A 27,480-nucleotide genomic window follows, 5' to 3' on the forward strand; every position below is an offset into this window, starting at 1 on the left:
CGTTATATAAAGCACGCTTATAAATGTTGGCAAACTACTCTGAGGGCACATTTTGTCCCCGTACAATCTTTATTAGTTCGGTTAAAGTCACACATGATTATTTCACACTACGTTTATGCGTTAATAAATGTAAAACCTTCATTTTCTGCTTCATCAAAGGTATATCGCTTTTTTAAAATAAGAGTGAATCCGGACATCCTTAGGGTTAGTAACATTTATATCAAAGAACCTGTAACAATTCAGATGATCTTATGTGTGACTTACCCTGTTGTAAAATGATAAGTTGTTAAAACATGGAAGAATTCGATTCTCCTGCAGTTTGATTACTGGTGAACGGCTGTTTACATCTCTAAAATGGAATGGTCTATTCCCAGAAAGGGAGTGTTAAAAGAACAGAAATATGGGGAAAATATATCGTTTGAAAATGAGATCTGGGCTAAAAGTATAACATATGAAGTCATCAGTGATCGTTTATCATGGGTTTTATAATGCTAGACCATCATTCTATTACATCCTACTCTTGAATTATGTACTGTCTTGTAGCTTTCTATATTTAAAAATATATATATATATATATATATATTATTGGAGTGGAAAAGCAAATGTAGCTATGTCTAGTGGAAATTGCAGTCCGCCCCTTGTGACAGCTGCCTTTCACCTGTCCTCGCATTCTGTGACTGTGGGATGTGTCTCTTCTCTAGGTTCTGTATCAGGAAAATGGCCTCCCGATGGGACATCTCATTCAGAGAAGGAAGAGGGTGGTAGCAGGGATTGACCTTAAAATCCTTCTGCGGTGCATCAAAAACATGCCAGAGCTCAACAGCAACAACTCATGCTACACTGCTGGTGAGTCTGGGTTTCTGAGGAGAGTAACAAGGAAATTATATTAATTTATGTCCTTTTGGTATGTGGTGCTAAATCTACAAAAGAGTGTGAATAGCAGCTCCTTTCAACATCAGCTCCCATTTACAACATATAATCAACTAAATGACACATTTTTCTCGTTCCTGTTTTCTGAATTTATTAGTATGTCAACTCGCACTCATTTGCTTGTAAGGAAACATTAACTTCCGTCTCTTCGGTGAAAGAAAACAAAAGAGTATGTGTGTTGCTGCACATTGAAAATCAGAATGCCAGATTTAAATCGGTCTTATCTTAAACTGCTTATGTTAAAATGTTAGTTTTCAGACCATTACAGACTGCATTCCGCTGTGTGTAAATGCACTGTAGATGCTCTTACTTACTTCCAAATTTAGGGCCTCATTACGAGTTTGGCGGTCCATTGACCACCTTGGCAGCGGTAACGGTCCGATTGCTGTGGGGATGGCGGTCGGACCTCTGTATTATTAGTCAAGCGGGCCCATGGAGCAAAGACTGCTGTGATCCCGCTGGCACTGCCAAGCAGCACAGACCACCACGGTCACGAGGCAGCACAAACAGGTTGGCGGAGCCTGTGTTTCTGACGGACACATTATAAGGTTGCACACCGCCAATGTGACTGTGGCAGTTCAACCACCTCATCTCAGAAGGTGGAAATGGAGACTATAAAGGGATACACTCATCTGCAGACAGCCTCACAAATCTGGTGCTGCTGTGGAACCCATCACACATGTCCAGCGGCTGTTGTTGATCATTAAAGGAGCACAAAATCAACGCTGCCTTGAGCGCAACTGACCATAAGTACACACGCCTATCTGTGTCCTTAACCTTAACAGCAGATCGTAACGCCGTCGTCCACAACATATGGGCGTCACGCTGCGGGCACTAAGTACACGTCTCACTGTGTACACAGCCCAGATCATACATGCAGATGTACACATGCACATTCACAATGCGCCCCCTTTGGGCTGGTCACTCACACTGCACAGCACAACTACACAAAAACGCATGTCCACGCATCTCAGACACAGGGAGAGCGAAGGCAACACAACATTGTCTCACACATCACCAACAACACACAAACATTACATCTACCAATACAGCTCACACACTCACTTTCCGGACAGGCCAGGGACTGTTGTCACAAGCAACACACACATATGTATCGATGTGGCATGGAACACAAACAACACTCCCTGTAAACAGCCATGCAATGGACACACACATCACACACATCACAGTACAATGAAAGGACAATGGCATACACAATAGACAAAGAGACTAATAGACAAAAAGCACCATGCCAACAATACCTGCACAGTAGGGCTGGGTGAATCAGGAGCATTTATGGAAGGAGGCTGCACTGGGACACATTTCACTTTGCACAGGTCCCTAAAACACATGTGTACAGTTAAAGGCCCTACATATGTCTCATGGACAAACAGTACTAGACCCATATGTCATGCTCATCTGTACAATGTGGAAGTGCAAGTCAACAAAGCACATATAACTCCAACTGCATGGGACATACCTCTCTAGGAACTAGCTGGAAGGTACAAACAGCTAAATGGACACATCACACTCAAATGCAAACACAGCAAGCACAACTTTAGACACCATGTCTGCACAATGAAAACTCAAGCTGACACACATCAGATTAATCCATAAGCCATATCAGGGGACAGGTCTAACACCATACATGCTCGCGTTGGACAACACAAGATGAAATACTTACAATAACAAACAGTGCACAATGCTATGACACAACAATTGCATTCTCAAACACATATCCATACAGAAAACATATACCCTTGTCTTGGGGGGCACTAGCACTGCCCACAAAGTCAGATACTGCAAACAACAGAAAATGGAACAGCAAGCAGGCTCAAACACACACAACTGTAGCCACACAACATAAGTCACTCAGGAACAACCTAACAGTAGAAAAGCAATTGCAGGACAAATGCATACTCAGACAAATACAACTGTTTGGGTTAAATACACAATACATATATGAAGTGCAAAGGCCATTGGCCAGTCCAAAAGCAGTCCAATAATAGCACAGTATTATGCCTAAACTTGACCCCCAACTGCAATGAAACTTCCACAGGAACGTCACGGGGACGGTCATCAGAAGGGGGTTGGGATTTGCAGGTTGAGGAAGTGGTTTATGCTGTGTTGGTGTGAATGTCATGGGTGTCTGTTGGGTGGGTGAGTGAGTGCGTTTGTGTGCCTTGGGTGACTGGGAGGGGGAGGTGCCGGGGGATGGAGTGGTGGATGTGTCTGTGGTTGTTGTGGTGGGGACTGCCGGTTGGCTGGATGTGTGTGTGTCTGTAGTTGTTGTGTCTGTGGGTTTAGTGCCTATGGTGGATGTCTGGAGGTCTGCGGGGGTGGTGTCTGTGAGTATGATGGGTGTTCTGTGTGTGTGTGTTAGTGACTGTTGGTGTTATGTCTGTGGCTATGCCTGATGCTGTGTGTGTGATGCTAGGGGTGGTATGGGTATCTGGGGAAGTCGTAACTGTTGTTGTGTCTGTGGGTAGATGTTGTTTGCTTGGGTGCCAGTGTGTTTTGTGGTGCTTGGGTTTGTGTGTGCTCTTCTTGTGTATTGATGTGGATGCATGTGGATCTGTCTGAGTGCTTTAGGTAGGTAGTGAAGGGGGGTTTTGGATTGGGAAGAGGGAGGTGACAGGGGGACGGAAGGTGGGGGGTGACTGGCTGCCATCAGTGTGGAGGCCAGAGCCTGAAAAGATCTCCATAGGCCAGACATTGCCCATTGAATGTGTTGGTTTGTTGCAGTTGGGTGGCCAATCCCTGGATGGAATTGACAATGGCTGACTGACCCACAGAGATATGTCTCAGGGGGTCAATAGCATCCTCACTGAGGGAAGCATGGATAACAGGGGTTGGGGCAGAGGTGCCTGCTGCAAAGGAGACGGCCACCCTCTTGGGTGAGCAGACACGGCCAACTTGGTGGGGAGCAACAGGGAGGGCGGTGATAGAATTGGAGGGGTGGACAAGGATGGTGCTGGGGGATGCCCGATGGGTCCACCACCACTAGGGAGCGACCACCAGAGGAGAAATCAGAGGATGATGAGGATGATGATGTGGTCTCTCATGTGGCACTCACCTCTCCCTCCAGGCCACTGGGTCCCTCTTTGTCAGTCTTGACCCGAGGTTCCCTCTTTGTCCCCTCTTTGTCAGTCTTGACCCGAGGCCATATGCTTCCTCACTCAGCTCTGCTCTGTCTCCTTCACTTGCCGGTGCTGATGCTGCAAATACAAAGAGAAATAGGGTCATCACATGCCCATGATCACACCTGAACAACAGCTCTGATTAGCAAATATTACCATGATGTCAAGTAGTCACAAGCAACAAATTCCACCTAAATGGCCCATACATGTGCCATACCATATGCATGCATGTGATCTGAACTGGCAACAGTTGCTCACAGGAAAATCAGGATCTCACACAACTACAATTGCATGGCTGACGTTGTGCAATCACAATGACCATTCAACCATCAGGAGACACCATCACCCTCAATTTGCTCCATGGAGCAGACCACAGTCACTTGCTGGCATACAATAGCAGGACGATAAAAAATGCATTGCCACAGATCCTACACAAGGTCATGCCCACATCTCTATGTCACATACATGATGACCCAGCAATGACGACTGATGATACAAAATCATGCCATGTTGATGACAACAGTACAATATCCTGGAGAAGGTGACATGGAAATACTCATGTCACACTGGAAATATATCAACAATGTACACTTCACCAAGCGATATTTGTCCCAATAGAATCAAGGAGGTAGTATTACTGTTGCTCAGATACACCACACATGTGGCTTGGAAATGAACACTGTGGACACCATATGCAGGATGTCAGGGAGAGATGTCCCCAAAATACACAACACAATGAATCAGCAAGCACCAGGGTTATAACCACTAATTTCTGGTACCCTTCACAGTGACAAACACATAGTGCTTCAATAGAAGCCATTAGTCTATTGCATGTTGGGGAGACACAGACATTTGCAAGGACTTGTAGAAGGCCCTCAACATGTTGCCCAATGGGAAGCTCTATCACTGTCCCCATTTTGCTCATGCCATTTAGGTCAAGTTTCATGGGAAGCACAGACTTACAATCACTCGTTGTTTAATCACTCGTTGTTTATGGGAATCCTCCGGGACCGAGTTTGGTCTAATCCAGGTGCCGAGTGACCTAAGTTAAGGATGGTATGGCTCAGTTCTTTCTAAAATCAATGTGAACTGGTGTGAGTAGAGTCTCACTGTTATATCCTTTCATAAATTTTGAATCTAACGTATGATTTTTCCTACAATTTCTGGAGAAGAATTTGTCCAGTCCCGATGAAGCGCCAAGGGATCCTTATGGACGGAGCAAGGCGCGAAACATGTTGACTTGCTGGAGTGAAATAAGTAATTGCTTTTGGGCCACTCATTTCCTAGATTAAAGGACCATTATCTCCATAACTCTATTTTTGTTTTTAATCTTGACCAACACTTCCTTATCCTAATAAAATTTGTTTTCAAGGGAGTGTCAGAGCCAATTTAAAAAATGTTTTCCTTTCTTGCCAGCCCTTTTCTGCTCTTTGTCTTTTCTTAAAATTCTGGCAAAGAGGCCCCTACAAGGGTCCCGTTAGACATTGCAGTGCCAGTCTGACATGGAGCTAGCCCAATGATGATACATGAGGGCCTTTGCTTCTGAATTTACTCATCACACCTGAGACATCTGAAGTTCTTCTGTGTCGTTGTGTCTTTTTTGGAACAGTGTACTCTGTTGATTGATATGTTATGAATAGGGAGTATGTACACTGGACCAGTTAATCTCCCAGTCCCTCTTTCTTTTTCGATACATCCCACAGAGATGACATCCAACAAACAAAGACATTCGTTGTCCAGTTTCTGCTATGTGACCAGACTACTGAGTCAAATATCATGGCATCCCATGATATGTGGCACCGTCATTTATGCTTTAAGCCTGTTCAGGACAAATATAACCTATGGGAATGTGACAATAGAGCTGTGGGAGTAAGGGACCTGTCATGAGCTGAAGACACACATTGACAATGAGGCAAGATGCACATATGGACCAGCTTAACTTCTTACATGTGTACCCATTCCTAATCTAATCAAAGGAATGAGGCATTCTGGACACGATTCTACACCAGAGCCTCATATTTCCCACATGACAGGATCTGCTGGGGTACAGGGAGTGGGCACAGTGCCACAGTTGCATAGCCACAGTGACTTCACCCCAGCCTAGACTAGGACCCATACTTTTTCAGACGCTGGTCTCTGCAGGCTGAGCAGACAAAACCTACATGAAAACCCATTCCCATCACTTCCATGCATGACAGTACATTATATATCCAACAGCAATTTGGCATGTGGTGTGTATTGCACCTGAAGGGCAGAGTGAGTTATGATATGCCTTCCAAACAACAGTTTAGCAAGGGCAGATGTGTAAAGAAATGTCTGTGGCATCATGCACATTGCTCACTTTACTCTTAGCTGACTCATACAGCATGCATACTCAGCTCATGCTGTCATTCACTTACATGTTGTCTCACATATACAACAATCATGAGGAAAGAGATATCAGTGGATGGCTGTAATGTCACCTCACCTAGTTATGTGCATCCAAAACAAGGTGGATCTAGGAACACAAAAACACACACACCACAATGTGAATGAACTCAACATATGACACTAGCCACCAATAGCCGCACATTGTACACCCCTTGGATGCCAGACTGCACCTACAGGCACATGAGTAGTCAGTCTGGCACACATTCGCACAATCTAGCCTGTGAGGAGGGGAAGGATGGTAAAGTACAAAAATGTGCACATGAGCTACTTACCTTCTCCTCTGGTGCACCATAGAGCTGCTCATACCGGGGTAGGACCTCAGTCACCAGCCTCTCCAGCTCCTCTGGAGAGAAGGCAGGAGCCCTATCACCTGCTGGACATGGCATGATTGTTCCCCGAGGCGGTACACAGCAGATCAGGTGGTGGAGGTCTTGCTTACAGCAGTGTATGGACTCAAGTGAGGGAATCTGCAGAACATGGCGGTCATGTCCGCCATATACACGGTCGTCACTGCCGGCAGACACAGCTTTTGGCCCACGACCGCCACTGGCAACAACGTTAGCCTGTTGCTTTGTCCATTGCGGTTGCAACCGCCTACCACCATGCCGACTTCCGCCGGCGGTCATGGGTGGCCCTAATGTCCACTGGCGTGGATCAGGCATCTGCCATTTTAGAGGCCTGAAATGTGGTATTGGGCTTCACAGCCTGTGTCACACCTCTGAAAATGTTGTTTGACCTCACAAACATGATAATCCTGTCTTGTCATGTAGGTCCTACTACTCAAACACCATTTTAGAATATTGCAGGGCACAGATGGCATTTTACAGTGGAGCACAGTTGACCCCCTACAAAAGTAATTTTTGCAGTCAGGATACCAGTCACATTTTAAGGGGCATTTGTGATGCACATCTTTGAGGTAGATCCAGATATATGATGTGTACATGTGTGTGGCAAACCATGGGGGTCACATGTGATCCCTGTGTCATTAGCAGCTGTGATGTGTACTGGTTGCCATGTCCATCCCTTCTAATATGTCTTCTGACATGTTATCATTGACATGCATCATGTATGTAGCTGGCTGACTAATGTCAGAACTCATTTCCTGTCATTTATAGGTGGAGAGGGAGGATGTGTCAACCACTTGTCTACTGTCCACTTTCAGACCCACAGAGCATGGAAGAACGCCATGTCACACTCCTATATCATATGAATCAGTAAACAATAGTGGCCTTATGTCATCAGTTGGATCCAGATCTGATGCCAGCTATTAGTTATTCAACCAGCATACCACCCACTGTACCCACTGTACAGGTCATGTCAGTATTGCACTTTCTATCCACAGGGTCCTTCCAACATACAGTGGCCGTAACTGCTGGCATGTCCCAACGTATGTTCAGTCTGGTGTTGAAAGACATCCTTTTAGCAATGTTGAAACACATTGACAACTACATCCAGTTTCCCCGATGTGAGGATTTAGCCCATGTGAAGGCTGACTTTTATGGTTTTGCATGCCTCCCACATATGGTAGGGGGTATTGATGGCACGCATGTTGGCTTGCTCCAACAGCATGACAATGAACAAGTTTACCGCAGCCAAAAGACCTTCCATTCCATCAACATCCTGGTTGTATGTCTGGCAGACCTATATATTTCACAGATCTGTGTGCATTATCTGGGTTCAGTCCATGATTCCTTCATTAAGTGGAACACCACAATCTCCCAGCTGATATCATGACTGTACCCAGAGAGGGCCTGGCTGGTTGGTGAGTCACATCTGTCCTGTTTGTGTGCGTGCAATGCCTGGTGCCACAATTCTGATAAGAGAGACTAATTGTTGCACATGTGTCCAAATCTGAAACAGGAGACTCTGCATATATAAACTGTCCATGGTTGTTGACGCCAATAAGGAATCCACCTACGCCAGGGGGAATCCACTTCAATGAGGCCCATGTAATAACAGAGCAGGTAGTGGAGTGGACTTTTGGGCACCTGAAGGCCAGATTTCGCTGTCTGGACTGAACTGGTGGAGCACTCCTCTACTCACCCAAAAAAGTGTGTAAGATCCTGAGGAGGAATATCCTGAGCATCCCAGAGGAGGGGCAGCCTGTAGTGCCACTGAGTGAGACTCGTGAAATGCTGAGTGAGGGTGACAGTGGTGAAGAGGAAGGAACTGACTTGTGGGAAGATCTCATCAACAGCTACTTTTCTAGAGTGTAAGTATATCATGTCACGTAATGACTGTGACTGTACAAAGAAAGGTAGTTGTTAGTATGTGTATAGTAGAGTGTTTTTGCTAGAACTGGGGAGCTATTACTCTGTAATATTTAGCCACAGGGTGCATGAAGGGTTAGTCTGTGACATATTCCCACCTTGATGTAGCTGCATCATGTGTGTCAGTCTCATTGCAATGTATGTTCCTTTCCAGATGCTTGCCATATGAATTGGGAAATAGGAATTTTTCAAGCTCATACTCCTTGTTTTGTCTTTGTCCAGGTACCTTCACCATGACATCCTCATGTGGGCATTTCAGAGTTGTGACATTGGCAGGTCTCTGATGCTGTTCCGACATTGGAAGTGGACATGGATTGTTCCAGGTAATGTAGGTCACAGATTTGGGGTGTTTGAGACCTGTGCCAGGGAGCTTGGACAGTGTTTGGTTGGAAGGTCTAAAGTGCAGTGGTGCTTTGCTGTGGTGGGCTGACTGCATTGTGTGTGATCATGTGGCATGAAATCTGTTGTCATCATGTGCAAGCATGGCATTCACCCTTCACATAGGCTAATCACACTTCTTGTATGACTTGTATGTAGCTTTATATGTCTTTCATCATTGCAGGCTACAGTGCCTGTGCCAAAACAGTGACATATGTCTGTGTCATACTAACAGGTGCCTGGTCATTGGATCATGATGTGCCTGTGATCAGGGACTGCTGTACTGCCCTCTCTCTGTACCTTGGGGTATGTGATGTTGTATTGCTTTGGTATGGTATGTGATAAGGCTCAAGCTGGTGTCACCATCCACTTTCAGGTTTGCCTATTCTACAGGACAATGCCTGACAAGGCCATTCCTTCCATGGTCTGGTTTTTTTTACCTTGGTCTGTGTCCCTTGACACAATTTGAGTCACCCATTCTTGGCTATGACAGTCCAGACATTTTGACAGCCTGTGTGCTGCACAGGGGAATATAATGTTTGATGTGACCAGACACCTGTACCAATGTGTTTTTGTGTGTTGGTTGTAATCCTTAGCAGTACACTGTACCTGTAACACACCCTTCCCTTCACTAGTATCTTGTGTCTTCATCATTTGCTTCACGTGTTCTTACATCTCAACATAAAATTTGGAACAGAAGCAAGCAGATACAAACTTTGTGATAAGTGGTATTTATTCTATATTTGTGAATAGAACAAAAAATAGGTATATGACGGAACAGAATATTGAAGGGTTCAGTCATGGTGGATGAAATCATTGTAGTTGATGCCACAGCATTGTAAGTCCAAATTCCAGGGTACTCCTCCCATTGGAAATGGATGGTGGTTGAGGAACAGTCAACAGAGTGAACATGTGGCACACAAAGGAGGTAATTTGGGAAGAGGTTACTTGCTGGCTGTGGTAGGAGTCTTGCCATCTGAACCTCCCAGGCACTTCGCTGGACGTTTCAGCTTGCATGGGAGGTGATCTTCTGCTATAGAGCAAGGGGAGTCAGATGCCGGTTCTCCAGCTGGTAGGGCCTCCCTTCCAGTGACTGGCACCGATGTTGAGGTGCCAGGTGTAGACATGGCGGGATCTTGCTTTTGATCTCTACTCAGAGTGGTGTTGATGTCCCTCAGCACCCCTGTTAGGGAAGCCATGTTGGTATTGCGGACCTCCCACTGTGCATGCACTTCCTGTAAAAAATCCCTCTGCAGCTGCTTCATTTCACAGAGTTCAGTTAGTACTTGGCCCGTCACACTTTGGGACTCCTGATAGACCCGCAAGACATTACTGATGGTGTCCTGCCTAGGATCAACTCCAGTGGCCTCACCCCACTGGCCCACAGCATCCCTCCAACACACCCTACTCGCACTGGCATGTGCCCTTGCCACACTGTGCCCTCTCCCACTGGTTCCTGGACCATCGTTGTCAGAGATGTTGTCCTGTGAGTCAGGATTCTGGGCTGGGGGCACGAGACGATTGCCAGTGTTCTAGGGGGACAAGTTGGGGGGGAGCACATGGATGCCCGTGATGTTGAGGCAACCGGGCTGAGAGGTATTGATGTGGCCACAGTGAGGCTCACTTGGGATGTCTGACTAGGTTGCCCAGATGGGCCAGAACCGTCCTCCACATCCAGATGTCCAGGAGTGACTGAGGGCTTCCTCCTTTGGGGTTGTGACAGTCTCTTCAGCGGACTCTGTTTGGCCAGTGGCAGCACGGCATGTTTATGTGAAAGATAACATGTTACTGGTTGTATTGTGACATCTATCTCCAGTCATTTACAATGACATTGTACAGAGACCTTGTACATAGTTGCCTAGCATGCAAACATATTGTGACAGGTACACATGGTAATGGTTGTTTTGACATGACATTTGTGGAGCATGCCAGCTCTCCTTGACTGTCACAGCTGCTGAGATGTACAATACATTGTTCCTTGGGGGGATGGCCTAGGAGTGCCACCTTGCCACCAGTGCAGGCCACACAGTGACTAGGGAAGTTAGGTTTTTGGCCATTTTGAGGCCTCGTTGAATGTGACACAGGCAGACCAAGGGGTTTGTATTATATGTGACAGAATTCATCATGGTTATTGCAGTGTTAGTGTGTGTGCTATCAATACCAATATGATTATGTCTCTTGCAGCCTTTGAGATCATTGTTTAGCACACTGGGTAAGCTGTCCTGCTTCTCCTCAAAGGTTTCATCTTGGGTTAGTAGGTCGGGATGGATCTAAGTAGCCAGACACATCTCAGAGTTAGGCATGACCTGTATGTCTAGTGAAGTGAATCTCAAATGTGACTTATCAGGCGAGGGTATTTGATCAAGGGACCACTGGTGTTTTTTTTTTTATATTTGAGGAACCAGTGTCTCCTGGGAGTCAGAGTCCTGTCACTGTTTCCACTACAACCACTTGACAATTTACAATGCCCAAGGTGTGTAAAGTTCATTTGGGTCTTCTCTACTAGATTGGTTTGGGCAAGTGAACACTGCTCAGGGCTTTGGAGTATGTGGGGCAGGGCCTATTGAGCTTAGTTTTCCGGTCAGTCCCACTACTTCCCAGAATTTCACAAATTTTCATCCACCAAGGCGAGACTTCACAGACATGGATATTTATGCATATGGACCCTGAACTTGTGTCTGAAGTGTGAGCTACAGTCCTGTCACTCCCTCTACTACACACACTATATAAACGACATCAACACATCTGAGTAACTTTATATTTAGGAGTTGGGAAACTGTGCTTATGAACACTGTTCTGGTGTTTGTAGTCAGGGTAACAGAGTGTCTCATGAGTTGCAGTCAGGTAAGTCTAGGTCCCTGACACACCTGACCAATGTCATCCCACAAGGTGAGTACACGTCATGTGTGAGTTTACAGACAGGGGTATTTGGACAAGGGTAATGTGCTGGTGTTTGGAGCTACAGAAACAGTGCCTGCTGGGAATTGCAGTCTTGTCAGTCCCTGTAGTGCACACACTATAAATATGTGAACCCCCCCAGGTGAGTAGATTCCATTTGAGAATTGCCAGACAAGGGTATTTATAGCAGTGAACAATGGGCTGGTGGTTGGATTCACAGACACAGGGCCTTTCCGGCCTTTGCAGTCCTGTTAGTCCCTGTAGTACACACACTATATAAATGTTGTTGTCCCAGGTGAGTGCACTTCATTTGAGAGATTACCAAAAGGGTATCTGTAGCAGTGAACACTGTGCTGGTGTTTAGAGTTACAAAAACAATGCCTGCTGGGAATTGGAGTCTTGTCAGCCCCTGTAGCGCACACACTATATATATGTGAACCCCCCAGGTGAATAGACTTCATTTGAGATATTACCAAAAGGGTATTTGGGCAAGAGAACACTGTGCTGGTGTTTGGAGTTACAGTAACAGTGCCTCCTGGGATTTGCAGTCCTGTCACCATCTGAACTAAGCACTCTATACATACAAGTAAACCCCAGGTGGGTACACGTCAACTGGGAGTTCACATACAGGAGTATTTTGAGGGGAAAACACTGGGCCGGTGAGTGGGATAAAAGTATATTAGAGGAAAGGTGAGGTATGGGCATGCATGACAGAGCATTTTGGTGACCTTTTTAGTGTTGTGACTTACCAGACACCACTCCCCCCAGGTATTCCTGTCAAGCCCTCAGGGTGCAGGATGGCCAAGACCTGCTTCTTCCAGGGAAAGAGTGCGATGGGGCACTAGGAGGGCCACCGCCTGTCTTCTTGGCCTGCAGCTGGTGCCTGGAGGCCAGGGAACGAACCTTGCCCCTGAGGTAGTTCCACCTCTTCCCGATGTCCTTCATTGTGCGCAGGGTGGAGCCTACAGAATTCACTCTGTTGACGATCCTCTCCCACATTTCCATTTTCCTACTGAGAGGAGTGTGCTAGACTTGTGCTCCAAACAATTGTGATCTACTCTTATGATTTCATCCAACATGACTCTTAACTTGTCTTTAGAGAAAAGGGATTTTTGGAAAGTGTCGTGGTGGAACTAAAACAATGGGTGAGAGTGACTTACTAAAGAGGGGAAGTGCAAAAGGGTGTGAATGGACAAAAGTATGTGCCTGGTGTTCAACGTGATGGTGGAAAAAAGGGGGCCTAATCTATATACTCTACAAAAAAAAGATGCTCATGCCTAGAAAATCTCTTTTTCACAAGTGAGCAAAATATCAGTAATTAACTGTGACAGTCAGTGGGTGTGCTGTGTGTCCATGTATTATAAAAAATAAAATATCCACTATCATATGGAAAAAGGATGTTGCAAGTTGTCTTTTGATTCCATGTCCTACAAGGAAGCTGAGACTGCATGACCCCATTCATTTCTGATCAGAGAAATCCTCAGTGCCTTGAAATGCCATTATTGTACAGTAGACTGTACGTTATGACACAGACTTTGAGTTAATTTATTCTTAAAAGAGTAATGTGCAAATATGTAACCTCACATGCATAGTTGCCTGCAGCCAAATACATATTTACATACATTTTTCTATGCCCCTGGTATATAGGAACACAAATATCTAATGGCAGTATATATATATGATCATATATTCCTGTATAACACTGAAACACACCCACTCATTTACAAAGGTAATGGGCATATCTATACACACTGAAACACATACTAACATCTACACAGACGTTAGTTCACCTAAACATATCAACTACTAAAGGACACACACACAACCACCTGCTTTCACTAATAGGAACTATTCCATCCCAAAACAAATGTATAAATGTGAATGAAAATCTATACTTAAATGTGTGTGAGAATCTATATCCAAAGCACACACAAATTAACAAGATACACTGGAACGCAGACATACAGTAATGACCACTGAGAAAAAATATAGAATAAACCGATTGGGCTATTCAGTTTTGTAAAATAGATTTTATATACATGCACACGCATATGTAGATACACACAAACAAATGCAACAGCTCGTGCTAAAAAATAGTCCCTCTCACATAAACTTGATCAAAGTCCCAATAAAATTCAGAAATCCCCAAAACGCTTCTCCATAGCAACACCCAAGGAAGCTCTGGCTGTGCATAGACCCAGCAGCACGATGTAGGTCCTAATAACCTACCTTCAGCGTTTGAAAGTACTAAATCCTGTCCTTATTGTCAGACTTTACAGTTGCAACGCTCTTAGCAGAAAATGTCAGAAGTAAACTCTAGACTCCATTAACCAGTACCAGAAGCCAATCCATGGACACTTTTATACCTGATGCACGTATGTGGCCTGTTTATGAGACTTTCTGACCCTTAGTCCTTACAATTGAGGAGATGTAGAGCTGGACACATGTCCACTTCCTTGAGATGCCCTATGTGCCATCTCCCACATCCCCCTCCTCCCTCACCCATCTTGAAGAGTCTTCCTGAGAGACCGGTGACTACAATACATCAGGCCTACCCAGGTTACCTACCAGACAGAAGGATATTCCTGAATAGACAGGGAGATGGGGGACATCAGATGTGAGGCTGTCTAGATGGCATATCTACGGTAGGACACAGTGACCTCAGATTCATATTCTTCACTATTACTGTGCCCTATCACGCTAACACACCAATAGTGATGCCAGCAGAAGACGTCATGGTCGATGAAGAGGCCAGGAGCAGGGGGGCCCTGTGCTTGATTGCGCCATGAATACCATCGGAATGGGTGTGTGCACCTCAGATTCTCCTTCCTTTCTTTCTTTACTTTTCTTTCTTTGCTTTCATTTTGCCCATGTGTACCATTATGCAGTTGTTATTGACCTTGCTGTCGTCTCTAGGTATACTTGGACCCTGTGAACATATTCTTGGCCTTCAGATTTGGCCTATTATTTTGGATCTATTACCTTGTGAATTAATAAAGAATAATTTTAAAAAAAGATTTATTTGTACATTAACTTTGCAGCGTTTTTCTCAGTAGTTCTACATTTAATATACATACATAAAGATAATTCATATTGAAGTGTATCATAAAAATACTTTTACAAACTTTTTCCAAGTTCAATAAAAGTATTTACTTTTCCCTATACCTTACCAATGGGAGACTCTGGAGTCGGGGTGGAGCTCCTCATATGGTGAAGTATAGAGAAAAGTAAATATGTTTATTACACTTTAAAAATAATTGGCAAAAAACTATTTTATGGTAAATATTATTGTAAATTGTTTTTATACAATTATTTTAAAAGTAGAACTAAAGAAAAAAAGAAGACTTTGCAACAAAAAAGGCTGTTTAATGTTTGAACCTAGAGAAATATGTGTTTGTATAGCTTTGCTATTTATTCTTACAACCAAATGCTTGGTATATGCACTAGAAGGAGTGCAACACATGCAACACACCTAGAATTGAAATGAGGATTGGTCTGAACTCCACCACGCATTGGTAGATAACACTCATTTCATCAACAACCCATCACAGCTAGGCTAACTACATAAGAAAAAGGACTCGCACCAAACCTTTTTTCCTGCCGTCACTATGTCGTTGAACATCTGTATACGATTGTCCCATATTTTGATGCATTTTTTGAGGAGGAGGAAGGGAGAGAGAGAGAGAGGAAAAGTGAGAGAATCAAGAGAGCACTGGGTTTACAGGCAAAGATCAACATCTTTGGGATGTCCAGTTGAGCTCTAATTTCCAGATATCGCTTCTCATCTGATGTTATCCTTGACATGGTTGCTGGCTGGTAGCAGGAGCTGGATTCACCTACAGCTGCTCCCAAGCTGTCCTAAAACACTGGCTTAACTTCATTTCATGGCCACTGGGGCTTTTCAGATAGTCTCCTTTGACAACGTTGACATCTTACTGGCTAGCCATTCCCAATGCTTGCATCAGGTACTGAGATGCATCAACACAACAGAGCAACTTTTTATCATCAGGCCACTCTGTCTTGAGGGAAGGCAAAGGTTGGCAAGGGAATGTTATGCCTTTGTCCACTACCCTCTTGTTCTAGGTGCCATTGAGTGTACCCATGTGCCACCTCACCACACAGTACAGCTAGTAGGCAACAGACACCACTGGCACTCCATCCATGTGAAGGCGGTCTCTGATGCCAGGGGTTACTTCAGTGGTATGTATGCCACCTTTACTGGAAATACACATGACAGTTACATTTTCCAACAGTTGCCTTTTACACATTGTTTGGCTCCTGGGAATTTCCGTGGCATGTGGTTTATTGCTAAGTAACAACTTCTTACACTGGGCCTACATTTGTAGCTGGGGGCATCTCAAACGTAATCATTAATCACTACAACGCGCTACGTACACATTCTCTGCCTACTGCAATTAAACAGGGAAAGTCATACAGGAAGGGAACGTCGGACATTTTGGTTTTATTCTGAGCCACCTTCTCCTCCACGGAGCACCCTCCTCAATACTTCGGCTCCTTGGCACAGTGTTGCCTCAACATGGCTGAGTAACTTGATGCAAAAGCCCTCCATTTGTGTGAAAGTGAATTGCAGATCATCATGGAAAGGACCGTTGCCAACCACCCTCAGCTGTATGGGGGGGACCAAATATGTGGCTGAGCAATGCAGCACGGGGCAGATCTGACAGGACATTCCCATGCGCTACAGTGCAGTAGGTGTCAACACCCGGGGGTGGAGTCGTGCCGCAGGCGCTGAGAGAACCTTTGCACGTAGTAAGACCCAGGGCATTATTGACTTGTTCTCCCAGCCACATACACAACACCTTGCTCGACACCATTGTACTAGAGGGTCCTGAAAGCTGCCTGGCTGATCCTTCATGCTCAGCTGGAAAAGTTTAGCAGCAGAGAGACTGGAAGTAAATGTAGATTAGCACTTGGAACATAGATGCTAATGAGTTTTGAGAATACTGTCCTGTCCAGTACAAGCTTTTTCATAACCTTACATACCCTGTTTATCATGTTTTGTTGCTGTATGATAGTTTTGAAAGTTTACATTTTTAGAGCATGCATGTTTATTGTTTTTCTTTTCTTTGCTTTGGCTACTGATCTGTTTTTGACATTATGGAAATGCTGACAGTGTTCCATTACGTTGCTTTCTAACCACCGTGCGTTTGCGAAGTTTTACTTTCTAAGTTCAAATAATTTCCATTTGTTAGTAAGTTGATAATTGAGTGACTGATGTTATTAAAAGACTTAAGGCCTAAAACATCAGAATTCTCAGTTACAGTCAGGCAATTACATGAGCCATTATAGTTGTGAAGTTGTGTGCAATAAGATTTTTTTAAATTAAAAGCAGAGTAACCTGATCCCATTTTATCCTAGGACCCCCTTTATACCTTCCAGTCCCCGGTACACTCTATCCCATTGACGTAAAAGATGTCCGGAGAACTTTAAATATAATAATATGGATTGTGATCGCTAAAATTGTAAGGTTTCACAGGGACTTGTGAGCATAGTGTGAGGGAATGAGCATAATGGACTTACCTGACTCTAGGACGATGGCTGCTGCGGGGACACCACCCGCATAACTGAACAAAAACAAAGCAGAAAAAGAGCAAAGAGGGCAGGAGAGAAATGAAAGGACAGAAAGGAGAGAAAGTCATTTTTCTTCAGGGTTTCAATCTGGAAGAGGAATACGTGTTAGGAGAAGCAGACGCGAGAGGGGACTACACGGACAGGGCAGAGGCAGAAAACATCTGTGAGAATGAGGACAGAATGTGTTGGCCCACAGTAGAGAAGACCACAGAGGTTCTCGGTGTCAGGACCAGCCCGAAGAGCCGAAGGGACGAGTCGAGCCAGCGGGAGGAGCGTACAGACCCCACCAGGCCCTTGGAGGAGCCCGGCCGAGCCAGGTGGGTGGTCGCCTGCGTGGGCAGAGGACAGGACGCAGTATGGGGAGCACAAAGTAGAACCAAGGAATGTGCACGACAAAGAAATAACGACCCAGGATTAATCTTCCACCTTTTTTATGTATTTAAATTAACCTTTAAGCAACAGATCGAGTGATAATGAATTAGAAAATTAGAGTAAGGAAACCAGAAAGGTAAGCAAATGATATCAAGAGAAGACAATGAAGTAAAATACAGAGAAGGAATTCTTTGGAGCTTTTGAATTAAGAAGGAGCAGAGAAGCCATATATACGGCAGACATATATGATGTAAAGAATGCTTCAAACACAGAAAGAGATACAAGAAGGCAGAAACTAGAGAAAGAGCGGAAATAAGAATTTTTATTTTATTTTTTCCTTTCACTTACCTGTTTGTACATTTTGTTTTGTTTGAGGGTCTCTGGTCTGAAAGGCTCACCTAAAAAGAGACAAGGAATGCATCAAGAGAAAAAGAATCAAGCAGGAAGTCACAAGACTCTACCTATTAAGTTAATTCAGGAAAAAAGAATAAAAGGAAGTAAAAAAAGAGTTGCAGCTTTCATCTACATACAGATTTGTTTTCTTCCCAGGAAACCTGTACTCACTCATGGAGGAAAACCTGTCTGCGTAGGTAGTTTACGTTGTAAGACCTGCCCTCTGTGTTGCCCTGCTGCAGTTGCACTGACATCTGCCCCTTGCTGAGGCACTGAATCCGTCTGTATGAAGAGTAATTAAATAAACAATAACACAACATGTATATATTTTTAGGGCTTAAGTTATGGGGCATTTGGGAGGCGTATACATGTGTTGTGCAAATAACAGTGGAGGTGCGAGTGAAGGACAGATATAGATGAGTGCTATTAGTTTGGTTTTGATAGAGCTAGAGAGAGTAATAGCTGCCATGGTTTTCAAGTCTATACATGACTAGCTAGTCCAGTGTCAGTTGTTTCTTAGAATTCTTTTACTTGTAGCCTTGTAGCCAGTATAAAACTAGGACTACAAGTCCCATAATTCAAATAAAAAGACAGGACTGGCTTACCTTGTCAAGTTGGACCTGGGAAACTAGCCAGCTATGGAAGGTAAGGATTGGGGAGTTCGGGGTTATGATCTTACCTGACATCACATCACTCTAATCTTGAACTAGCAGTCCACGTAGCAGGTGGGGGTGATGGTGGAGAGGACGCCCTTCCAAAGGGGGGTGAGATAGAGACGGGATCCAGTTGAACCTTCAGGAACAACTTTAGCCAGGTCAATTCTGGAGAATTCTTCCTTCAGCCGACTCCTCTTACCGTGCCAGTTTTTATTAATGTACCCATAGTCTGGACCTACTCCTCAATGCATTGACAGAGTGAGTGACGTCCTTCCACAAGTCTGCCTTCTGGGTTCCACTGAGAGAGAACAGAGGCAACCCATGTAGTCGCATTTATTTTTTAACCACACATTTAACTAAGAGGGCTTTTTCTTCTTCAGTAAAATTTTTCTTCCTCTTCAACACAGCCAGCGTCCTGGAGTGTCCAAGACACAGGTTGGCTGCATGAACCAAAAGTGGAAGAGGAAACAACCAGATCCTACGGTGTGGGTAGTATTTATGTGGGTCTACGGGAAGGTGTGTCAGATGTGTCTGATTTCTTTGAGGTGCATTTAATTTTCCTATTCACTGCCATGCAGAGGTGTCCGCTCCATGTGCAGAGATTCCACCCTGTGTGTGTAGAGCTCATTTTCACTACCATTCGTAGTCTGCCTGTGAATGGAGTTTCTATGTACAATATGGTAATAAGTTACATATAGTAACCAGCAGCAGCCGCCACATATGTCAAAGGGGGCAGGGACGATGACGAGGGAAACAACATTTTAAAAAAGAAAAAAGAAACCACTCCTGCCGCCGTCTCCTGCAGCCTCGCTCCTCTTGTGGTGTAGGCTCCCTAGCAATACTGGCACTGCCTACATGCTAAACATAGCATGTAAGCAGTGTCAGGATTGGTTTGAGCGGCAGTCACTGCCACTCAGACACAAGCCTGGAGCCGGTGCTGTTCCTCCAGGTTAGAGAAACCTAAGTGTGCATATGTGTTTGGCCAGCCTCAGAAGGCCAGCCAAACACACATGCGCACTTTGTGCATTCTCCCCTCCTCCCCCTCACACCTCCCCTTGGCCCAGCCCTGCCCCTCCTTGCACCTGCTGACTGAGTCAGCAGATGAAAAATGATGGTGAAAATTAAAACTATAGCAAGCTATAGCTATAGCTTGTTTTTCATCTACTGGCTCAGCCGGGGGGCGACTCCCCTCCGCAAGTGCAGAGGAGCCACCTCTGGTAGTAACTATACTGTCTCAATTTATTGTCATTCTAATGAGACATGTAGGTCTACGCTTTACAGGAATTTTACATTCAGATTTTGTGGACATCCAAAAGTAGTAAATTTACTAAAAATGTAATTGTAAATTACACAAATAAATTTACTCACAAGTGTAAGTTACCTTTGTGAAAGTCTTCTCAGATCCTCATCAGGAAGACTGCAAGCAAGGGACATTCCTATGGTTAGAAGGAAAAGTTGATGCTGTACTCTTTTAACTAATTGGGAATCCTCCAACCCACATGGCCAGATAAATCCTGATCATAATACAATGAAATTTTGTAATAATTGGACCTATTTATATTGTTTTAATATAATATTATGTTTTTATACTAACTTTAATATTTAAAATGTATATTGTTAATGTATTTTAATTTGTAAATTACATGTTTTTGTATGAATTAGGTTTTTATAAGTTATTACATTAATGTTAAGGTTTTTATATAATATACTTTTTATGAATATCATATGTACAAAAAAGTAGCTATTTTTTAAAGGTATTATTATGTTAACTGTATATATTTGTATATACTTACCTATGTAATGGCGATATTTGTGTTTTTGTAGACAATATTCTTGTCTAAAATTAATCTGTATCTCCATCACAATGCTTTTGCATTGTATGTGAAGACTATCATTTTTTTACCACAATAACTTTTCCACAGTATTTTTGTATCATAATATTTTTGCACTTGATCGTCTGTGAGAAGCCCTGTAATAGTTCTCAGTTTGGTCTGTACCAACTTCATAACTGAAATAGACACACCAAACGGCTGTTCCTTTTGCATAGGTTGATAATAAGCTAATAAATAGTCATAAAAAGTAGACATTCCTGATAGATCTTCAGAATCTGTTGTCAGATCTGCCTTTTTAGGTCAATCTTTTGAGACCTGTTGTATATACTTTAGTATATACTTATTTATGGACCTAAAGCCCGCCCACTGCTTTTCATTTGTTTGTTTTAGTGTCCTTTAAAAATCCTTGCTTGCTAGTGGTCAATCCTTCCTGTTTGTCTCTCCTTTTTGACTTTTGTTTCCTCCCACGGAGCAGGGACCAAGTACTGTATCTTTACACTTTGGTTCTTTATCTCGTCGTTTGAGAGCCTACTTTATTATTTATTTCCTTCTCGTGTTTGGCAAAGCTTCCCTTTTCATTTGCAGAGCATCCTCGCTCTGAGCTTAGCTTCACTCCAATGCTGGTTGTGTAACAGGGGCTGTAAATCATGCTGTTTTCTCAGATACATTTGCTAAGCATTCAAAGACCGAGATCAACTCCTCCTCCCCAACCCTGCTTTAACCATTTATAAAGTCAGCACTCCGGATGGGCAAGCTTCTCACACACGGTTCTCAGACAACCATAGACTTTGTCACACTAAACCCTTCCTTCCGTGATGCTGCAGGTGGTCCTTGCATCTGAGGCAATCTGCCATAGGTATTCACTGTGAATGTGGTGCTGCTCATCTGGTTCTCCCTAGGGGGCAGAGAGCAGTGCATCCCACTCCTTGGGCCGGTGCCTCCAGCTGCAGGTTCAGCCTACACTCCTCACCCGGGTTTTATTCTCTGCCTTGGTGATGACATCAACTCTGCAACAAAACGTCTGAGGTTAAAACACTACCTCATCCCAATTGCCTCCCAGCCCTCGCTCCCAAAACATTTATCTGATTTTTTTACCACTTTAAGGAGTGGAATGTACCCACTCACACAGACTCACCTCTCCTCACAGGCAGGTCTTTCATCCAAGTGCTGAAGACATCTTTTTAAGATGGTTTGTGCTGTAGGTGATTTACAGCGACGTGAAGAGCACACTAGTGTGTAATGGCATCATGTGTGCTTTTATGCTTGTTTACATTACATACTCCTTTCTGTGTAGATTGCATGCCCCCTTGCTTTTGCACACATAACTTGTGTGTCAGCTGTATTTGTGTGTATATTAAATATTCCTTTGAGTTTGAATACGCGTTGTGTTCCTGATTGTGTTTACTTATTTATACATTGCTGGCAACATTGTGTATGTAAATAACATACGCCGTTGCACGTGTACATCACATTCGCAATGTGCTTTTCTGCATGATTATCACATATGTAATGTCCTCTCGTATATCTTCTTTACATGTGCTTTTGTGTATGTTCTTCACATGTGCCTTTGTATGCACTCATCACATGCGCTTTTGATTGCGCGCACATCACATGCGCATGTACTTCTGTGAAATCACATGCACCCACAAACGTACGTCTACTAATTATGTGTGCCTTTGTGTGTCCATGTGTGTTTTTGTTATTATTATGCAAATCAATTGTGGATTTGTGCGCCTGTGTACCCCATGATTATCTGTTCAAATACATCACATGATCCTTAGCATGCTCAGATCGCATGTTTCTTTGTGTGTACACAGCGCATGCACCCTCATGTGTACACCGATCACATTCATATTTCTTTATACATATATATATATATATATGTATATAATTAATTTGTATCTCCATCACAAGTACCTTTGTGTGCCTTTACGTGAGATCTGTGTGTGTGTAAACATGCAGATTTGTATACATGTACACAACATGTGCCTTTGTGCATGTATATTTATTATATCTCATTAAGTGCACATTGTCTGCCTTTATGAGAGTACATCACATGTGCACATGACTGGGTTTTCTTGCATGTTTGTCATTGGCACATGTCAACGTGTCTGAGAACATTTTGATCCTTGTCGGCTCCTGCGGGTCTACCATATGCACATCTGTCTGTGTGTACCTGACTTGTGGTCATCTCTGTTGTTTTGTGAGCTTGATGTTGCCCTCAGAATGACATGTATAAAGGATAGTGAGTGGATGAGGAGGGGTAGGCTCAACACCCACGAGTCAATGCAAACACAAACATTATTGTCTATAGGTTTTAAAGCATCATGTTGCTTTTGTAAATGATGTTCTCCATCTACTTGGGCTCCTAGTGCTGTTGGCTACGTCGGAACGTGGATTCTTGTGCACTGGAGACAGGGCTACTAGAACTATGCGATTCTGTGGCTTCGGAGTTTTCCTCAACATTATTTATTTGCCGCAGTTGCCGGGTAATAAATACATCGTCTTCCATAGAGGCTGGTCACATTTCAGTTGCTGCGTGCTTTATTTAGGTATTAAACTGACAATAATGAGATGATACCTTTGACCATGCAGCATTAACACGCATATAAATTGAAGTAATGGTGCTTGAAAATATTCCACATTACTCCGCATAACATGTCTTTTTTGCCACATAAGTTAGTCAACGCTATAACATAATTTGGTCCTTGTCTGCTGCTTAATTCTAGTGGCCCTGATGCATCAGTGTCAGGATATCAGGTCTTGCCACCTTCCATAAACCAGTGTGAGCGTGATCAATGAGCTGTGTGCTGTGAAACCCAATAAGGAAATAATTGAAAAAAAGAACATATGGGCCACATATCTACGGGTGGTTGTGTTCCTTTGATATTTACTGAACAGTGGGCAGTTGGAGTATACCTGCTACTTGCTACCAAATGGGTGTTTGGACACATCACGAACTGCACTCAGGAAAGTAGATGTGATTTCACTAGCATAAATAAGCTGGTTGTTGGTGTCTCATCAATTCAAATAGTTTGAGTTTGCGATTTTTTGTATGTAGATTTTCACATTTGCATAGCACCCACACTGCTCTGCAACATAGCTGAAAGACATTAGCAAAGTCAATAGCTCTTACTAAACACTTATGAGGTCCCAAAAGTGAGACCTATTGGCTGTGGCAATGCTTGTTCAGTTTAGTTTTCTATCTTCGTTTGCCCACCAATAGGAAGTCTTTTACAGGTCTGCCCATCTACAGGGGCGAAGCTTGGTCAACAAGACGAGGGGGGGTCGGTGGCTTCAGATTTCCCAACAATCACGCGGGGACATCTTGTTAAAACGCATCATATAAAATGCCGGACATGAGGAGGACTTGAGGGGAGAACGGATCGTTTGGGGCACTTAACTTTTCAAACTAATCAACATTTCTTAAGTTCTTGTAAACGGAGACAAGAGAGAGAGAAAAAAAAAACTGCACCCAACTATTCACTACACAGTACATACTTTAGGGGCTGTATACCCCAAAGAGCCCCCCTGAACCTACGCCTCTACCCATCTGTCACAGTAATCCCATTGAGGCCTTTCCTAGTTACAGTGTCTCCTTCTAGATGCCCGTACAACCGGCCTTAAATAACATAAACATACACGGCTCTTTCTGCAGTGGCTGGTCCAGCCTCACGCTCAGGGCTGTGAATAAAGCTCGGCTCCTCAGACCTCAGAGACCCGGTCCAAGGGGTCTGGCCCCAGGTGGGTACTGGGTCTTAGCTGTACGGCCCTGGCCAGACCCTTCTCTTAGGTTTGCCCAGCTGCTCTCCATGTGTGTGCTTGATTCATTTGCTTGTCTGGTTTTCATAGCCCGAACGTCACCCGAGGGCCTCGGAGCGCTTTACAGCCGAACCCTTGAGTTCTGGGTAAAACAGATGGTGAGGCAGGAGGCAAAATAAATACAAACGCGATGGATTGCCGTCAAAACAGGGACCATGGGACGACGAATAGCAAGTAAGGATGAAAGGATTCAAAGAGCCAATGGTTAATAGGAGAAAGGACAAAAGGAAAGGGCAAATCAGTAAAGCAGCAGCTTCGAGGAATAATAGAGCATCCCATGACATCTCCGCTGGGCAGTCAGTCAGTCAGTGCTTAATTTGTGCTTGTCTTTTCCGGTGCTGAGCACCGGCACTTATTTTTGAGGCCCGGGGCTTATTCTTCTGCCTCGAGCATTTGCTGCGAGCAAAAGACACATATGGGAAAGACGGGTGAAGAGAAAAACGAAAAAGCGTCACAAAGAGAGAAAGTAGAAAGCTGCAAGAGTGGACTGAAGAGGCAGGGAGTGGCTTTAAATGGATTGAAGAGGCCCGAGATGGCTTCAGGATAACTTTGCCTCAGTATTCCGTGCTCGCACATTTAATTGCTGCAAGCGCGTGTTTGAGGTGGGCTTTGAGCACCGGCACCTTTTTATTTACAAATTAAGCACTGCAGTCAGTAGAGATGCAGAAGGTAAGGGCTCTGCGTCTAGTCGAGGGCACCTTCCCTGGGGCTGCTGGCCCTTGCACACGAGAGCAGGTTGCCCCCTCTCCCCCTCCGCCGGAAGCTGGTCCGCGTGTGCGGATGCTGGGACACTGTCCCCGCACCCCCTGAGGCGCAGATAGGCCCAGAAAAGAGAGAGGCACTTTTCGTCAATCCTGAATCGTGGGTAGATATTAAGCGCCCCTTTGCAGGGGTACTTCCGATAAACTCGGTGGTGCCTAGGTGGTGGTTCTATTCAGTGGGGATCCGTTCAAGAAGCCGACAGAACGTTTTGCAAAACTTTATTCAGAAAGGGAAGTATCCAAAAACGGAGACGATTGAGCCCAAACCCAAACACACACCGTGGTTTACCGCATATAATGACAGAGGTAATCCCAAGGCACTCATCATGATGGTGTCATGTTTGAATGAACGATCCAGCGCCGCTCTAGGCCTTCTCGTTCCACACAATTACACAAAGCTCGGCGAAGACAGCCAACACAACACAGAAGCAAGGAGCCCCCGGGGTTCAGTACGCGCTACATTTGGATGTTATCACTTTCATCGATTTTTCCAGCTCAATTGTTAAATGAACTGATATGAATCATGTACGAACCAACTTTTATTGCCTGCGCTAAAGTTTTCGCTTGCTACTTTTTTTTCTTTTTTTATGTGCCACTTTTGTAATGGTTTTAAGTAACCATGCAATAAAGATTACTCATTCATTCATTTAATTCTCTGTGTAGACATCCAACACACATTAGAAGGGGGAGCAGCTGTCATCATTAAACATACCATCGGTAGCAAGACCTCCTCAGGAGAAACATACAACACCTTGGAATGCCTCAACTTAGCTATCAGTTTCGCATCCCTGACTGCCTTGTATACAGCCCCCAATCTACCGCCCACCAAAAAACACAACACAGAATCCATCGAACAGCTGGCCTACTTCATAACAAGAAAACACATGCTCTCTCTTCAGAAGATATTCATGGGCGATTTCAGTGCAGATTGTGGCAATGTAAAGAACACACATTGTCTAACTGCTAGCAACATAACCTCATTGCACAGCCACAGGCCCCTGATCCCCTCACTCACTCCAAGGACACACCACTTGACCACGTGTGCACTTTCTCCCCTTCGGCACAGGCTGGTCTGAGCACCGACCTGTGCATTTCACATTCTTACCAGAAGGCTCACTCACTCACTGAAAAGGTCTGCTTCTCTTGGCCCCCAAGAGCAATGCTGCTCCGACTGTCAACAACTACATGAGCATCAAAGAAACCACGTGGGATTATCAGAAAATGATTACTTCCACTGCAGACGACCTTGTCACCCAACAGCTCTTTCCGTAGAAAACCAGCCAACCATGGTTGTTTGAATCCCAGCCACAACAAGAGACAGGCTCAGGAAAGTGGCAAATGAATGGAGAAATTTAAACTACTTTCCGAGCTCAATAAACTAAGGAAAGCCCGCAGAGTTACCAGCTCCCCAGGTACCCTCTAGTAAGTCTACCTACACTCGGGAGCAAAAATATCCTCTCCCAATGCTACATGGTCACTCTTCTGGCACATCAAACAACTCTCAGCTGGACACATAGAACACGATTGTCCCCACAAATGCAAAATGCTAAGAATTCCTCACATGCTTCACAGAGAAAATTAATCTGATAAGATACACCTTCAAAACAAATGCCCCAAACACCTTCATACCTGCAAGGTCTTCTGCTTACCCATCACTATGTAGGAATTGGCCACATCTATAAAAGACATAAAACCACAAATTAATTTTACTTCTCTATATGAGCCAAAATAATCAAGGACACATGGTGCAATTTAATTAATGTACGACACCAAGAATACGGGCATTCAAAACTAGGGACAGAATAATTATTCAGGCCCAATAGAAGCCCATAGCAGGTATCATCAAAAGATGTGGAAAGGTCACCTCACCCACAGATTATCGTGGCCTGCTTCACCATAGGCGGCCTACCATACCAAGGTCAGAAAATACTACATTGGTCGCCATTTGAGAGATCTTGATCTATATTCTTGAATAAAAACAGGAATCCAGATGAATGCTTAAAAAT

The 27,480-nt window shown here is 44.1% G+C and overlaps 1 protein-coding gene across 2 annotated transcripts in view; it reads left to right on the forward strand.

The window, feature by feature from the left end:
* The window catches only part of LOC138258306 (tumor necrosis factor ligand superfamily member 13B-like), a 148,692-nt gene that overhangs the window by 113,544 nt on the left and 7,668 nt on the right, over positions 1–27,480 (forward strand). The window contains exons 5-6 of one of the 2 annotated variants that reach the window (XM_069205931.1): positions 702–846; positions 8,993–9,094. In XM_069205931.1, coding sequence (XP_069062032.1) covers positions 702–846; positions 8,993–9,054 — 207 coding nt within the window. In that variant the 3' untranslated portion in view covers positions 9,055–9,094. Of the gene's footprint in view, positions 1–701; positions 847–8,992; positions 9,095–27,480 lie in introns of those variants that run through there. The other variant, XM_069205930.1, reaches the window with a different exon arrangement.

The sequence above is a fragment of the Pleurodeles waltl genome, chromosome 2_1 (genome assembly GCF_031143425.1).
Source record: "Pleurodeles waltl isolate 20211129_DDA chromosome 2_1, aPleWal1.hap1.20221129, whole genome shotgun sequence".
NCBI classification, from domain to species: Eukaryota; Metazoa; Chordata; class Amphibia; order Caudata; family Salamandridae; genus Pleurodeles; species Pleurodeles waltl.